At 42.8% G+C, this 15,837-nt stretch overlaps 1 protein-coding gene and 1 non-coding gene across 2 annotated transcripts; one reads left to right on the forward strand and one right to left on the reverse strand.

Annotated features, from left to right (window-relative positions):
* Nucleotides 1-1,798: 1,798 nt before the first annotated feature.
* LOC125580928 lies at nucleotides 1,799-4,048 on the reverse strand. Its single transcript, XM_048746218.1, has 2 exons — nucleotides 3,912-4,048; nucleotides 1,799-3,419 (listed from the first exon to the last, which is right to left on the reverse strand). Exon 2 carries the CDS (start codon nucleotides 3,414-3,416, stop codon nucleotides 1,929-1,931), a length of 1,488 nt encoding a protein of 495 aa, XP_048602175.1. The 5' UTR covers nucleotides 3,417-3,419; nucleotides 3,912-4,048; the 3' UTR covers nucleotides 1,799-1,928.
* Nucleotides 4,049-9,364: 5,316 nt separating this feature from the next.
* LOC125581099 lies at nucleotides 9,365-9,471 on the forward strand. Its single transcript, XR_007318810.1, has one exon. It is a non-coding gene; the product is annotated as a small nucleolar RNA R71 (small nucleolar RNA).
* The last annotated feature ends 6,366 nt before the right edge of the window (nucleotides 9,472-15,837 follow it).

The raw sequence follows: 15,837 nt of genomic DNA on the forward strand, positions 1-15,837 counted from the left end.
AAAGGTTCAGAAGATCTTCTCCAAATGGTTTTGAGATGAACTCCTTTACAAATCTTCACAAATCACACAAAACAAGTTACAAAACTCTCAAATCTCTCTCAAGAACTTGTAAATCTCCTTCTTGGTCGTCTCTAATCTTTTCTGAGTCCCCAAAAGTCCCGTTTTTCGTCCCTTCTTGAGGGGAGTGGGTAAAAAGGAGTGAAAAGCTCATTGGTGCGTGTGGAGCCCGTAGAGCGTGGGATCGGTCGATCCTCAATGGTCGGATCGGTCGATCTAGTGCATGCTTTTCTTCTTAGCTCTGGATCGGTCGATCCACAGACAATGGATCGGTCGATCTATGTCCTGTGCGATCAATACTTCTCATTCGGTCCATTGTTCGGTCCATCTTGCTTCTGAATAAATTCCGAATGCGTTCTTTTCTTGCAAGCTATCTAGTAACCTGCATATTACACTTAAGAACACCAAAACGCATCAAATAGACCAAAACATTAATTAAAACCGACCATTTAATTGCTCCAAAACGAGTTAAAAACCGTTACAAACACGGAATATCAACTCCCCCAGACTTGAATCTTTGCTTGTCCTCAAGTAAAGAGGATTAAAATTTGGGAGCTCACTAACCCTCAGTAGACCTTACCTTGTGATTTCGCTAACCACTTAAATCAGAGACTGTCAAGGCATTCATTCCAAATCCCCACCAAGACCGCGCAAACCTTTCCATATTTCAGACCTGCAAGTCTCAGTTTCAAGTAATCAACTCTTTACATTCATTAAAAAGGGCGTGACCTTTCCACCAAAGATATCTCCATCAGGTATAACGGGCTCGGTGTTTGGGAGGCTGTTTTAGTGTTTAATTAGGTGAGGCTCAAGTGTTTGTGGGTATCAGCAATAACAAAAAATGCAAAACATTATGCAAAATCGCTGGAGAAACCGAGTATATTGATAACCACGTTTTCGAACTGCTGAAGTCTCAAATGATCAAAACCCAACAAATCTCAAACTCTAACCCCAAATTTAAACAACGCATCATCTCTGGTACACAAAATAAAAATAAAATGTCTAAATCAAATCTACTGAATGAGATATAAACATGAACTTCTTTTTTTTTTTTTTTTTTTTTTTTTTTTTTTTTTAGAATCGACCGATTACTTGCAAATGTTTTGTGGTAATCAATCGATTCATATCTGGATTTTTTTTTTTTTATTTTAGAACGAAAACTTATACAAACCGAAATCGAATATATACACTGCGATGCAATCACACACTTACAACACCCAATTTTTCTATTTACACCTCTAGACACACAGGTCCGTGTCTAACCACCTAAATGTTCCGATCCTACCTAAGCAGTCGGATGAACCATGTCTACCCTAATCTCTCCATTGTTTTTGCACATGTATGCACATATGATCAGTGTGTAAGAATGCATGGAGATGAAATAAAAGGGTAAGGTGTAGGTGTGGTACCAAACTATTGATGAGTCTGGCCATTCAGGATTATTAAAGAGTGGTAAAATGTGGTAAAGAAAATCCTGAATGTGTATATGGTGTACCGTTTCCTGATGTTGATTCCTGGTCAAAAGAAATTAAATTCATTAATGGTCAAAAATAGTTGAGTCGATTACAATTCACCGAGACTTGATAAAAGATTTAAGGAGAGGTTGTTTGGTCAAGTGGTTCCTCGGTTTGTCTGCGCTAACAGTCCTGAAAAATGGCCAATATGAAATGTAATGCACAACACACAAGGAAATAGTCTAATAATCATCACAGGGTCTGATAAAAATACGTAGAGAGTTTTTAAAACACAAGCAAATCCGATAAACTAAGAAAATAAAAGAAATAATAGCAATATGGTACATAAGTAGCATCCTCCCCCAGACTTACTTCACACCGTCTCGGTGTGAAAATAATTCCAAGAGAGATTACCGATCAGGCGTTGCGGTCAGTGCGCCTCTTCGAGCGCCTCTCCAATGCTCCATCATCATCAGAGTCCTCCGCTGCCTCAGGTCCAGCAGCGGTGTCGTGAGCGCCTGAGTCGTCATCGCTATCTCCAGAAACAGCTGGCTGTGATGCGCATCCCTTCTTAATGTTGCAGATTCCCTTCCACATCTTCAGCAGTATGGAGTTGTTGGTTTGATGGCTCTTGATGGACCAAGCGTTGATCTCAGCAGCGGATGCAGTAGCGGGAGGTGCTGGTGGCAGCATATACGGAGTGAAATCCGTGGGGAAAAGACTTTCCTCATCTTCAGGCTCCTCCTCTATATCATCATGTGGTGCCTGCTGGTGTGTCGATGATGATGCGACTCCTTTCTTCTTCAGTGTCGCGGGTCTGGCGCAGAGAAATGCAGGCGGTGGTAGAAATATGAGAGCACCTGGATCAGTCAGCTCGGTGATGGCGGTATAGGGTAGTTTGACAAATTGCTCTCTCCCTTGTGGGTCATGGAACTGGTAGATATGAGGGGCTGACTTGTCGATGCTACCTCGCCAAGGGCCGGTGAGGTAGTGGCTGCTAATGAGTGCTCTCATGTCGAAAAAGTTCTGATGCATCCCCTTCTTATCCACCACTCTGTCAAAAGGTGGAAGAAACACTCCACATTGCCTTAAGATCCGTGTGATAACCGCTCCAAACCCACATCTCTTCGTGTCTGAAACTTTGAAGTACGCAAGCTTCTCCGCGATCACAGCTCCTATGTTTATGTCCTTCCCGCTAACATAGGTAATGTCTGCGCCCTGAGGCCATAGGTGTCCAGCCCCGATGAACAGAAGAGCTAGCTCATCTTTTGTCACTGCAGCGGGTTCTGTCTTCCCATAGATAACACTGCTGATCACTCTCACTGCATATCGCAGAACAGGGCTACGAATTCTAGCTTGCTTGGCCTCTCGAGAGATGAAGTTTCCTGAAGCGATGAATTTCCAGAAATCATTGTGTTCCGGGAAGTCAGGAACACAAGATTGACGTCCTTTCCCGAACCCAAAGACGTCGCACAGCTGAAAGATGGTCATGGAGTGGAACTGCCTGTTCACAATGAAGGAGAACATCGCCTTATCAGCTACCGGGTTGTCCTCGTCAGGATGGTAGAGGCGGGCTGATGCGAGGAACTGCCTGGTCAAATCAGCATAGCAATCACAGTGGAGATCGAAGATGTACCCCAGGCCAATCTTCTCGAACAAGGCTTCAATATCCTCGGTTATCCCCAATGCATCTGTAGTGTCTCTGTGAGCGAAGCGCGACGGACATATTTCCACTCCCCTCATCTGCTCGTAGAAATCATCATCATGTATATCCCACTGCTGGGTTATCTCTCGATTCGCAGGATGAGACCTATCCGTCTTTCGGAAATTGCCCTTTGTGCTGAGCCTAGCAGTCTGTACCGAGGAACTCCCACGCTCACCCTTCTTCTTCTGTCTCTTAGGCATTATCTGCAAAATTAATTCATCAAAACCCAAGTAAGAGACAAATAGAAAAACACTCTTATAAAATCAATTCTGATCAATCCCCTAAACATGTAAAAATTTAGCACACATCTCTTCTCAAAACTCAAGATAACACATCACACTCCATTCCAATTTTCGTTTTTCAATTAAACTCAAAATTAAAATTTTTATTTTTCAGTTCCAAATTCATAATTGCTTAAAGAAATCATGCTGCAAAGTGTTAATCATCATGAATATTCAAGCATTTCATTCAAACAATTAGAATTTCAGTTTTAATTTGAACTTTTATCAACATTATGACCATTGGAAATTATTTCTCTAAAATCTCAATTCAACCCACGAAATTGGCAATCAAGGTAACCCATGAGTATAATCATCACAAATAAACCATCCTAGATGCCATTCCATTTAGAATTCGGAGATTCCCCAACATCAAACCCTAGGGCGATTTTAGATTCCAAAATTAGAGAGTCATACCTGTGTCTTGATGAAAACTGATGGTAGAAACGGATAGAGCTTGAAAAACTAATGAGTTTAGCACCAAGAATTACAAAAATCGGATGAGAGATGATGGAAATCGAATTTGGTGTTCTTGAGAGGTTTGAGAGAGTTTGAGAGGAGAGGAAGATGAAATGATATGTGTTTTGATCGATATTTTCGCGAGTTGGGTGTTCTATGGGTGTTTTCCGGTTTAAATTAAGTGAAATCAAACCGGGCAATACTTACCTTAGATCGACCGATCCATACGCGTCGGATCGACCGATCTTCTCCTGAGATCGACCGCTCTACCTCACCCGGATCGACCGATCTCTTACATGGATCGCCCGTTCTGTTTCTTTAGGATCGATCGATCTCTGCCTGATCGTGATACATGCCTGAAAATCATCTAAAAACACAACCAAAAATCAATTCACACAAGAAAACATAATCACAAAAGAGAAAGAAAATCAAACCATGTGGGTTGCCTCCCACTCAGCGCTTGTTTAAAGTCGCGAGCCTGACTATTTTGTTGTCCTTAGGCGAGATCAGGTTCCGATAAAGGAATGTTGGTTCCTTCTTCGGGTTTTGCATCTGTGAAGTAAGGTTTTAGCCTCTGCCCATTGACTGTGAACTTCCTCCCATTCTCTTCCAAGACAACAGCTCCATAAGGTCTAACCTCTGTGATGGTGAAAGGTCCGGACCAACGAGACTTAAGCTTTCCAGGAAATAGCTTGAGTCTAGAGTTGAACAGAAGGACTTTGTCTCCAGCAGCGAAGTCTCTCGGGATTATCTTTCTGTCATGCCACGCCTTAGTTCTTTCCTTGTAGATTTTGGTGTTCTCATAGGCGTTCAACCGAATCTCGTCCAGCTCGTTCAACTGAACCATCCTCCTTTCTGCAGCGGTTTTAATGTCGAAGTTCATCAACTTCGTTGCCCAAAAACCACTGTACTCCAATTCCACAGGTAGGTGACAAGACTTTCCATAGACCAGATTAAAAGGAGTGGTGCCCAAGGGAGTCTTGTAGGCGGTTCTATACGCCCATAAGGCGTCATCAAGCTTCACAGCCCAGTCTTTCCTTGTTTTGCCTACAGCCTTCTCCAAAATCCCCTTGATTTCTCGGTTCGATATTTCAACCTGCCCACTTGTCTGAGGATGATAAGGTGTAGCTACCTTATGCTTTACTCCATGTTTCTTCAGCAGTTTATCGAACGTCTTGTTGATGAAGTGAGAGCCTCCATCACTAATAACCACTCTCGGGATCCCGAATCTTGGAAAAATGACTGTCTTGAACATTTTCTTGACAACACTAGAGTCATTTGTCTTGCTGGCTACTGCTTCCACCCACTTGGAGACATAATCAACCGCAACCAGGATGTACTCATTTCCATAAGAAGATGGGAAAGGGCCCATAAAATCAATTCCCCATACATCAAAAACTTCAACTTCAAGGATGAAATTTTGGGGCATCTCATTTCTCTTACTGATGTTGCCCTTCCGCTGACATGCATCACACTTTGAGACAAACTCATGGGCGTCTCTGAAAAGTGTAGGCCACCAGTAACCAGCCTGCAGGACCTTAGAAACCGTCTTGAATGTTGCAAAATGGCCTGCGTATTCTGAACTGTGGCAGTGGAAAAGAATCCCTTGCATCTCATTCTCCAGAACACATCTCCTGAATAAACCATCTGAGCATCTCTTGTAGAGGAAAGGATCATCCCAGTAGTTGTGATTCACATCTCTCATGAACTTCTTCCTCTCATACCCCTTCAGGTTCGGTGGTTCAATTCCAGCACATAGGTAGTTTGCAAAGTCTGCAAACCATGGGAGATCATCCTGAATTTGTCTCATGACACATCAATCAGCCTGATCCAAATACTCATCCTCCAGCAAGGTGATCACATAGACATTCTCCTCGGGTAATGTATCATTCGGGAAAGATGATCTGCCACTCCATTTTCTGCTCCTCTCTTGTCTCTGATCTCAATATCAAACTCCTGTAGCAGTAAGATCCACCTTAAGAGTCTCGGTTTAGCATCTTTTTTCGTCATCAGGTACTTCAAGGCTGCATGATCTGTGTGCACAATTACTTTCGAGCCCACCAAATAGGACCTGAACTTCTCGAAAGCATAAACTACTGCCAGCAACTCCTTCTCAGTGGTAGCATACTTGATTTGAGCATCATCAAGCGTTCGGCTGGCATAATAGATCACATGGAGTTTCTTGTCTTTTCTCTGCCCCAAAACAGCTCCAATCGCGTAATCACTTGCGTCACACATTATTTCAAATGGCAAGTCCCAATCTGGTGGCTGCACAATGGGAGCACTGACTAGAGACTTCTTGAGAATCTGAAACGCAGCGAGGCAGTCAGCATCAAAAACAAACTTCGCTTCTTTGCACAGCAGACGGGTGAGTGGCCTCGCTATCATAGAGAAGTCTTTGATAAACCTCCTGTAGAAACCGGCATGTCCCAGAAAACTCCGAATATCCCTCACTGTCCTAGGAGGCTGTAGGCTGGTCATAACTTCAATCTTTGCTTTGTCAACCTCGATACCCTGCTCTGATATCCTGTGACCCAAAACAATGCCATCTTTCACCATGAAATGGCACTTCTCCCAATTTAGCACCAAGTTCTTCTCCTCACATCTTTCCAGCACCTTGCACAGATTAGCAAGGCAGTCGGTAAATGAAGAACCGTAGACTGAGAAATCGTCCATAAAAACCTCCATAATGTCCTCAATAAGATCAGTAAAGATCGACATCATGCATCTCTGGAAAGTGGCAGGAGCATTGCACAATCCGAAGGGCATTCTCCTGTAGGCAAAAGTACCGTATGGACAGGTGAATGTTGTCTTCTCTTGGTCCTCTGGATGAATGGGTATCTGAAAGAACCCGGAGTAGCCATCGAGAAAACAGTAGTAGGGGTGGTTGGCTAGTCTTTCCAGCATCTGGTCAATGAAAGGAAGTGGGAAGTGGTCCTTCCTTGTGGCTGAGTTTAGCTTCCTGTAGTCAATGCACATCCTATGCCCTGTGACTGTTCTGGTAGGAATCAGCTCAGCCTTCTCATTTGTGATGACAGTGATGCCACCCTTCTTAGGAACCACATGAACCGGGCTCACCCAAGTGCTGTCTGAAATTGGGTAGATCACCCCTGCACTCAACAGCTTTAGAATCTCCTTTTTCACAACTTCCATCAGTTTGGGATTCAGTCTTCGCTGGTGCTCTATGGACGTCTTTGACTCATCCTCCAAGTGAATCTTGTGCATGCAAAGATCTGGAGAAATACCTGTAATATCATCCAAAGAGTACCCCAATGCTTTTCTATACTTTCGCAATTTTGAAAGAAGCAAAGCGGTCTCCACATTATTCAGGTTAGCACAAATAATAACAGGATATGTGGAATTCGGTCCCAAGAATGCATACCTCAGCCCAGCTGGGAGGGCTTTAAGTTCCACCTTTGGAGCATTCTCCTCACTCCAATCTGGTTGGGAGGATGACGGTTTGACGGTTTTATCGGTGCCTGAGTCTTCAAGGCTGACATAGGCGACATGCTTCTCAATCGGTGAGGCTGAATCCAAAATCTCAGAAAATCCAACCACTTCTTGGTTCATGAACCCGAACTCACTCTCCCTTTGGGTCAATGCGACTTGTAGAGGATCATCAGTGTGCAACTCTTCATCCATTTCCTCCACCAGTTCAGTCAATGTATCAACCCAGAAAGTCTGTCCATCAATAGTCGGATTTTTCAGCACCTTCTCCACATTGTATCTCATCGCCATGTCTCCTAGACGTAAGTCTATATGCCCATTCTGTACATCAATCATGGCTCCAGCAGTAGCTAAAAACGGTCTGCCCAAAATGAGAGGATCTTTAGGTTCCTCTTCCAGCTCCAGAACTACAAAATCGGTAAGCACATATCCCTTTCCAACACCAACAGGGATGTTTTCTAGTACACCGACTGGTCTTCGCACTGATCGGTCAGCAAGGACCAAGGAGATCCTTGTAGGTTTGTAGTTCGTCATGCCTAGCCTCTCAGAGACAGAGAAAGGCATTAGGCTCACTCCTGAACCCAGATCGCAGAGACTCCTCTCAAAGGTAAGTGATCCAATGCGGCATGGTAGAACAAATGCTCCGGGATCTTCACGCTTTTTAGGCATGACATTTTGTAGAACTGCGCTACATTCCTCATTGAGCATCAACACACCACGCTCTAGGCTCATCTTATCGGTAAGAATCTCCTTCATGTACCTTTTAAGAGAAGGTACCATCTTCACCGCTTCAACGAATGGCAATCTCACATGTAACTCCCCAACAAGGTTCTTTAGCTTCTCGTACTCACGTTCTTTGATCTTCTGCCTTGGTCTGGATGGGTATGGAGCCTTAGGAACATAAGCAGGAGGCGCCACATACACCTCTTCAGGTTCAGAGGAATTTGGCTTCGTTGACACGGGATCGGTCGATCCACATGGACCGGATCGGTCGATCTCCGTCCCCTTGGATCGGTCGATCTGTTCCTGAGATCGGTCGATCTCTTTCTTATTCGATCCCTCAATCGTTTTTCCACTCCTAAGTGTTACAGCATTCACAAACTCCTTGGGATTCGTCTCTGACTTCCCTGGTAGAAATCCAGGTGCTGTTCTGCTGCTGGAGGCGGTTTGAGCAACTTGCTTTTCCAAAACTTTCAAATGGGTGTTCAAAGCTTCAAACTTCCCATTAAGCTCTCCATACATGTTATCCACCTTGGTGTTTATCTCTGCAGTGCTATTCTTCTGACCTTCTAGCACCATTTGCAGCATCTTCTTAATTTCGTTATCCTGAGAAGACTGTGACGAAGAGGCATTCCCTTGATTCTGGTAGTTGTTGTACTGCTGCCTTTGCTGAAATCCTGAGTTGCCCGAGTTGTTCCCCTGATATTGATTTCTGTTCTGATATCCTTGGTTGAACACACTCTGGTTCTGATTCTGGTTCTGCCTGTTTCCTGCCTGAGGGTAGGACTGATGTTGTGGATTCTCCACATTGTTGCTCCGGTAAGACAGATTATTTTGCTGATTTTGACTCCATCCAAGGTTCTGATTGTAGCCTCTGTTGTAGTTTCCTTGACCACTAATGTAGTTCACATCAGCTTGCATATCATCTGAATCATCACCAACAGTCTTGTGAGGAACGATAGCCTTGCTCCTCCACAAATTTCACAGATTTCTGATCTCTCTTGAGAAGCATCGCAATCTTGGCATTCAGCTCATCTATCTTCTTGGATTCATAACCAACACCCTCCTGGCTGGTGTCAAACCTTGACTTGCGGTTTGCTTTGCTGGATGACAGGTTGTTCAGCAAGGTGTAAGCTTCTTCAACAGTCTTGGTCATGAAATCACCATTACTTGCTGTGTCCATGGCATCTTGACTCTCTTCATGAACTCCATTATAGAAAATGTTCAGCAAGCTCACATCAGTGTAACCATGGTGAGGGCAGTCCTGTGTGTACTCCTTGAAACGCTCCCAAGCCTCATGAAAGCTTTCTGAATCAAGCTGCTGAAAGCTTCCAATTCTGCTTCTCAGATATGTGGACCTTGACTTGGTGAAGAAATGCTGTAGAAAAGCAGCTCTTGTCTCTTCCCATGTAGTAAGAGATCCTGGAGGGATGGACTTTAACCATCTGATAGCTTTATCAGCTAAGGAAAACGGGAACAACCTGCATTTCAAAGCGCCTTGAGGAACTCCATTATGTCTGCTGGTGTCACAGACTCGCTCAAAATGCTCCAAGTGATACATCGGGTCCTCAGACGGGTTTCCATGAAACGGATTTTTCTCCACCAAATTAATGAGACCAGTCTTGATCTCAAAGTCTCTTCTCTCAATGGGAGGTGGGCGAATCCCAGAACGATCGGCATAGAATGCATCTGGTGTATCATAATGTGCAAGCGTCATCCTAGGCATGCCATAGTCTCCAGCCTGTTGTCTTGCAGCTACACCAGCCTGCTGATTATCACCAGCATTGTTGCCTTCTCGTTCATCTACAGGAATTGGATTTTGCGGGTTGTCCTGAAACTGGTCTTCTTGGTGTTCAGCCATTTCAACCTCTTCAGCGGACTCAAGTCTTTTCTTTTTCACTTGTCTCTCTAGGCGGCCGAGCTCTAACTCCAAAGGTATTAAATTCGATGATCCTTTGCTTCTAGTATGAAATCCGCTCATTCACCTGAAAACACAAACAGAAAGAGAAAGACAGAAACATTAGACAAAATAAAAATGCTATAGTCTTAAACTGATCATTAACTCTAGGGTGACCAAATGGTCCCCGGCAACGGCGCCAAAAACTTGATGTGTCGAGTTTTAACCCGATTATCTAACTGCAAGTGCACAGTAAAGTACGCAGTAGTAATGCGGGATCGAATCCACAGGGACCGATGATCACACGTAGAGTTGCAGACAAGTTAATAGCTACAGCGAACGAAGATATATTTTTGATGGTTTTTATTTAATTTTCTTTAGTGTCACAAAACATAAACAAGCTGTAAAAAGATGATTTAAACGATTTGAAAACTATTTTAAAACAAACGTTGGGCATTGGGAATTCTCAGGGATTTCTTTTTAATCAAGATACAATTAATGGCAGACACAGGGATATATTAAGAACCGTCTAGAACTCAAACACGATATTAGAATTAACCTACTTCCGTAGCGCTAATTCTCTATGTTATAGAAATCTCCACACTAACTTCCGCTGAGTTTCAATTTCTAAACAAGCATTAAGAACAGGTTCAATATGTTCACAAAGCGCAATAACATCAACTTCCGAGGGTTAAGGACACTTTGCTCATCTAAAGTATTTTCGGAAGTTCAAACAATCACTTTCGGTGCATCAAACAATCTGATATCATGAACTAAGTGATCAATTCAGTTCAAGCAGTAAGAAATCCATTAGATGAAGAACCAAAACGTAATCCCTTAGTCTACACACGTTTTATGAATCAAAACATCAAGAAATCCCCTATGAGAACCCCTAAACCCAACTAGATGACTACTCACACATAACTAAGCAAGAACAACACGATTTTGATGAAGAAAACATGATAAGATTGTATTAAAACAGAGTAAAGGTTCAGAAGATCTTCTCCAAATGGTTTTGAGATGAACTCCTTTACAAATCTTCACAAATCACACAAAACAAGTTACAAAACTCTCAAATCTCTCTCAAGAACTTGTAAATCTCCTTCTTGGTCGTCTCTAATCTTTTCTGAGTCCCAAAAGTCGATTTTTTGTCCCTTCTTGAGGGGAGTGGGTAAAAAGGAGTGAAAAGCTCATTGGTGCGTGTGGAGCCCGTAGAGCGTGGGATCGGTCGATCCTCAGTGGTCGGATCGGTCAATCTAGTGCATGCTTTTCTTCTTAGCTCTGGATCGGTCGATCCACAGACAATGGATCGGTCGATCTATGTCCTGTGCGATCAATACTTCTCATTCGGTCCATTGTTCGGTCCATCTTGCTTCTGAATAAATCCCGAATGCGTTCTTTTCTTGCAAGCTATCTAGTAGCCTGCATATTACACTTAAGAACACCAAAACGCATCAAATAGACCAAAACATTAATTAAAACCGACCATTTAATTGCTCCAAAACGAGTTAAAAACCGTTAAAAACACGGAATATCACGTGCCAGACCCGTAGTTTTTTTTTTCTAAAACTCAGAATGTTTTATTTTTATTTGTAAAACTTTGAATATTAACTAATATGATTTCAATTTTAATTTTAATTTTATACTTTCGAATTTAAATTTCAAAATTTTTATTTTTTTAAAAAAAATTAATTTTTTTTTAAATTCCGAGGAAATAAACCCTCGGAATATACCGAGGGACTAGTTCCTCGGAATTTTCCGAGGGTTCAAATTCCGAGGAAATGAACCCTCGGGATATACCGAGGGACATGTTCCTCGGAATATACCGAGGGACTTGTTCCTCGGAATTTGCCGAGGGTTCATTTCCTCGGAATTTCCCGATGAAAATTCCGAGGAACATTTCGTCGGAACTTCCGAGGTAAATTCCGAGGACGTTCTCCCTTGGTATATTCCGAGGAGCTTTCCGACGAACTGGTGGTCCTCGGAGTTTCCTCGGAAATTTTTTTCCTCGGAATTCCGTCAGAAAATTCCAAGGGATTTCCAAGGAAAATTGAATTTCCGAGGAGTTATTTCCGAGGACTTGTTTCGTCGGTATGTCGTCGGAATAACGTTATTCCGACGACATACCGACGATTTTTTCCCTCAGTATGTCGCTGTTTTCTTGTAGTGAATGCTTCACGGAGCTTCCCACATTTCCCAAACTGTTTGATCATTGAAATAACTTTAGAATGTAAAAGTATAATTTGTGTTATTCATCTCTTTGGCAAAACGCCTGTATATATACAACGTAGAAACCTAAATAGATAAGGTCTTGAGTAACTACATCATTATCTCCTCATAAGTAGTATTTATCCTATATATAATATGATAGTTATCTTATTACTCCTCCTCAAGTTGGAAGTGTGAGATTTCGAATACCCAACTTGAACATAAGATCTTCAAAATGAGGACGCGGTAGAGCCTTAGTGAGAATGTCGGCAAGCTGGTTCTTTGAGGAGACATGTTCTGTTGCAATCAGCTTAGACTTAACAGCATCCCGAACATGGTGACACTCCCGTTCAATGTGTTTTGTTCTTTCGTGAAATACCGGGTTAGCAGCGATGTATAAGGCTGACTTGCTGTCACATATTAGTCGCATAGGAGTGGGGTGCAAGATACCAAATGACTGCAGGAGTTCCTTCAACCACTTTAGTTCCTTAAGCGTGACAGACATTGACCGATATTCGGACTCGGCAGAAGATAGAGCAACAGCATCCTGTTTCTTTGCTCACCAAATCACTGGTGAGTCTCCAAGGTAGATAATTTAAGCACTTAGCGACCGTCGTGATAAAAGACACCCCGACCAGTCTGAATCGCAGTAGGCAGTAACTTGTAGAGAGTCAGTCGCTTTCAATAAGATACCTTGTCCAGGACATCCCTTGAGGTAACGAACGACCCGTAATGCCGCTTCCCAATGAGGTAAGAGAGGTTTCTGCATGAATGAGGAAAGAATGTGAACTATGTAGCCAAGTTCTGGTCGTGTATGAGTCAAATAGATTAAGCGTCCAACAAGGCGACGATATTGTTGCGCATTGGCGAGAGGGCCTTTAGCTGCGATGAGTTTGTGGTTGAGTTCCACGGGTACAGGTGATGGTTTGGCCCCCAGGAGTCCAGTCTCTGCTATAATATCCAGTGCGTATTTCCTTTGAGAAAGATAGAACCCAGACTCATTACGAGCCACCTCAATGCCTAGAAAATATTTCAGATTGCCAAGATCCTTCATACGGAAGCAACGTTGTAGATATTCTTTGAATTCTTTAAGTGTGGTGGCATCATTGCAGGCAATGACGAAATCATCGACGTACACCAGAATATGAAGACAAATAGAACCTCGGACCTTAGAGAATAGTGACTGGTCAGCATAATCATGCGAGAATCCGAACTGTTCTAGAGCAGAGGAGAGTTTGGCATACCAGCACCTTGGTGCCTGTTTTAACCCATATAGTGATTTCTTCAAACGACAAACATTTGTAGGATCTGAAGCAGTAAAGCCTTGAGGAAGTTTCATGTAGATTTCTTCTTGAAGATCTCCATGTAAGAAAGCATTGTGGACATCCATTTGATCCACAAGCCACCCTTTTGTTGCTGCCAATTTCAAGATGATACGGACTGTGGCATGTTTGGCAACAGGTGCGAATGTTTCTGTGTAATCCTCGCCTTCTTTTTGGTGATTACCGAGAACAACCAGACGAGCTTTAGGTCTTTCCAAGGTACCATCAGCATTGTATTTATTCGTATACAGCCATTGATTCCCAAGTGCTTTCTTGCCAGGAGGTAGAGAAGCAACTTCCCAAGTATTAGTGATCTCAAAAGCATGTACCTCTTTAGCCATCGCGTCATTCCATATTTTTAATTTAGCAGCCTCTTTATATGAACGAGGGACCTCATGCTGAATGATGGCTGCCATATATGCGCGATGTGTATCTGAAAATAAGTGGTCAGAAACATAACTTGAGATGGGATATGGAGTAGTACCTGAGACCATTTGTTGAGGACCTTGATCAGGCAAGGAGAGATCGTGAGAGAGTTTATTTTCACATAGAGCAGAGTGCGTGACATAGTCCTTGAGAAGAATAGATGGAGTCTTGTAGCGCAAGCCACGACCAAGAACTTCAGGTAAGCCTGGAGAAGAAGAGGTAGTAGTCAACGGGTTTTCAGTAGGAGTGTCCGAGGGTGATGGAGATGGTGGAGAGGGTGGAGGATCATTAGTTGTTGTTGTAATAGGAGCAGATATATTTATCATTGTAGTATCTGTAGGTGTAGAAACAGTGCTGGGGATATCTAGCGCAGAGGTAGTAGTAGTGGTTGGTAGAGGAGGAGTAGATGAATTAGCTATGGGCGCAGAGGTAGAAGATTGATTTGTAGGAGATTGTGTGGTGGATGTAGAAGTAGACGTAGAGGTTAGGTTTGTTGGAGGTAGCGTGCTCCCCCTTGAGTCGAGACCCGGTAACAGCCAATCTTCGATAGTAGTATCATACTGAGTATTTGGAGGTCGAACATACTCGTCTGTTCCAACTCCAGGGAACTTGCTTTCAGAAAACACAACATCCCTGCTGGAGAAGAACTCATTGGAATTAAGATTGTACAGCTTCCATGCTTTCTTGCCATATGGGTAACCGACAAAAATGCATTTCCTACTTCGATCACCAAATTTGTCTTTGTCTCTGGATTTTCTATGTGCATAGCAGAGGCAGCCAAAGACTCTAAGTTGATCATAGTCTGGTTTCTTGTTGAATAGGACCTCATATGGGGTTTTACCGTGAAGTACTTGAGAAGGTGTGTAGTTGATTAGGTGAGCAGCAGCAAGGATACTTTCGCCCCAAAAAGTAGGAGGTAAACGAGCCTGAAACAAGCATGCCCTGGCAACATTGAGGATATGGCGGTGTTTTCTTTCAACTCGGCCGTTCTGTTGTGGCGTATCCACGCATGATGTTTGATGTTCTATGCCGTGTTTCTTGAAGTATGGTGATAGGACCATGAATTCAGAACCGTTATTGGTCCTTACTGTCTTAACAGCTCTCCCAAACTGCCATTCACAAAGAGCAAAGAATTGTTGAAGAAGACCCGAAACCTTTGATTTTTCTAACATTAAGTACGTCCAAACGGCTCTGGAGTAATCATCAACAATGGTCAAAAAATACTTTGCTCCACAAGAAGAAGTAGTTCTGTAAGGTCCCCAAACATCACAGTGTATTAAAGATAATGGCGAAGAAGCTTTATTAGAACTCTCATTAAAAACACATCTAGTTTGTTTGGCTAGAAAACAAATCTCACAAGACGAAGCTTGTTCTGAACTAAAAGAAAGTTTATCTAAAATCGGCAAAGAACTCAAAATCCTAAAAGAAGGATGCCCAATCCGTCGATGCCACAGTTCTGATGTAGAAGAATTCTTATATGCAGTCCTATGAACACTTGCAGCCGTGACTCCTGTGAAATAATAAACTCTCTCACGTTCTTCACCCGTTCCAATCAGGGTCTTCGTAAAACGGTCCTGCAAGACACAAAGAGTATCAGTGAATATGGCTATACAGCCGGTTTGCTTAAGAAGTCGAGACACTGAAATCAGTGTGCAATTAAAATCAGGAACATATAACACATCCGTCAGATAGTAGTCTACACTCAAAGTAATAGTGCCCTTTTTCTGTGCACTTGAATATCGGCCATCAGAAAATTTTATTGAGGACGGAAGTATATCAGTAACGTTACTGAGAAGTGACAAATCTCCTGTCATATGGTGAGAGGCCCATGTATCTATAATCACATCAGAAAGTTTTGCTTTAC

Source organism: Brassica napus, chromosome C1 (genome assembly GCF_020379485.1).
Source record: "Brassica napus cultivar Da-Ae chromosome C1, Da-Ae, whole genome shotgun sequence".
Classification (NCBI taxonomy): domain Eukaryota; kingdom Viridiplantae; phylum Streptophyta; class Magnoliopsida; order Brassicales; family Brassicaceae; genus Brassica; species Brassica napus.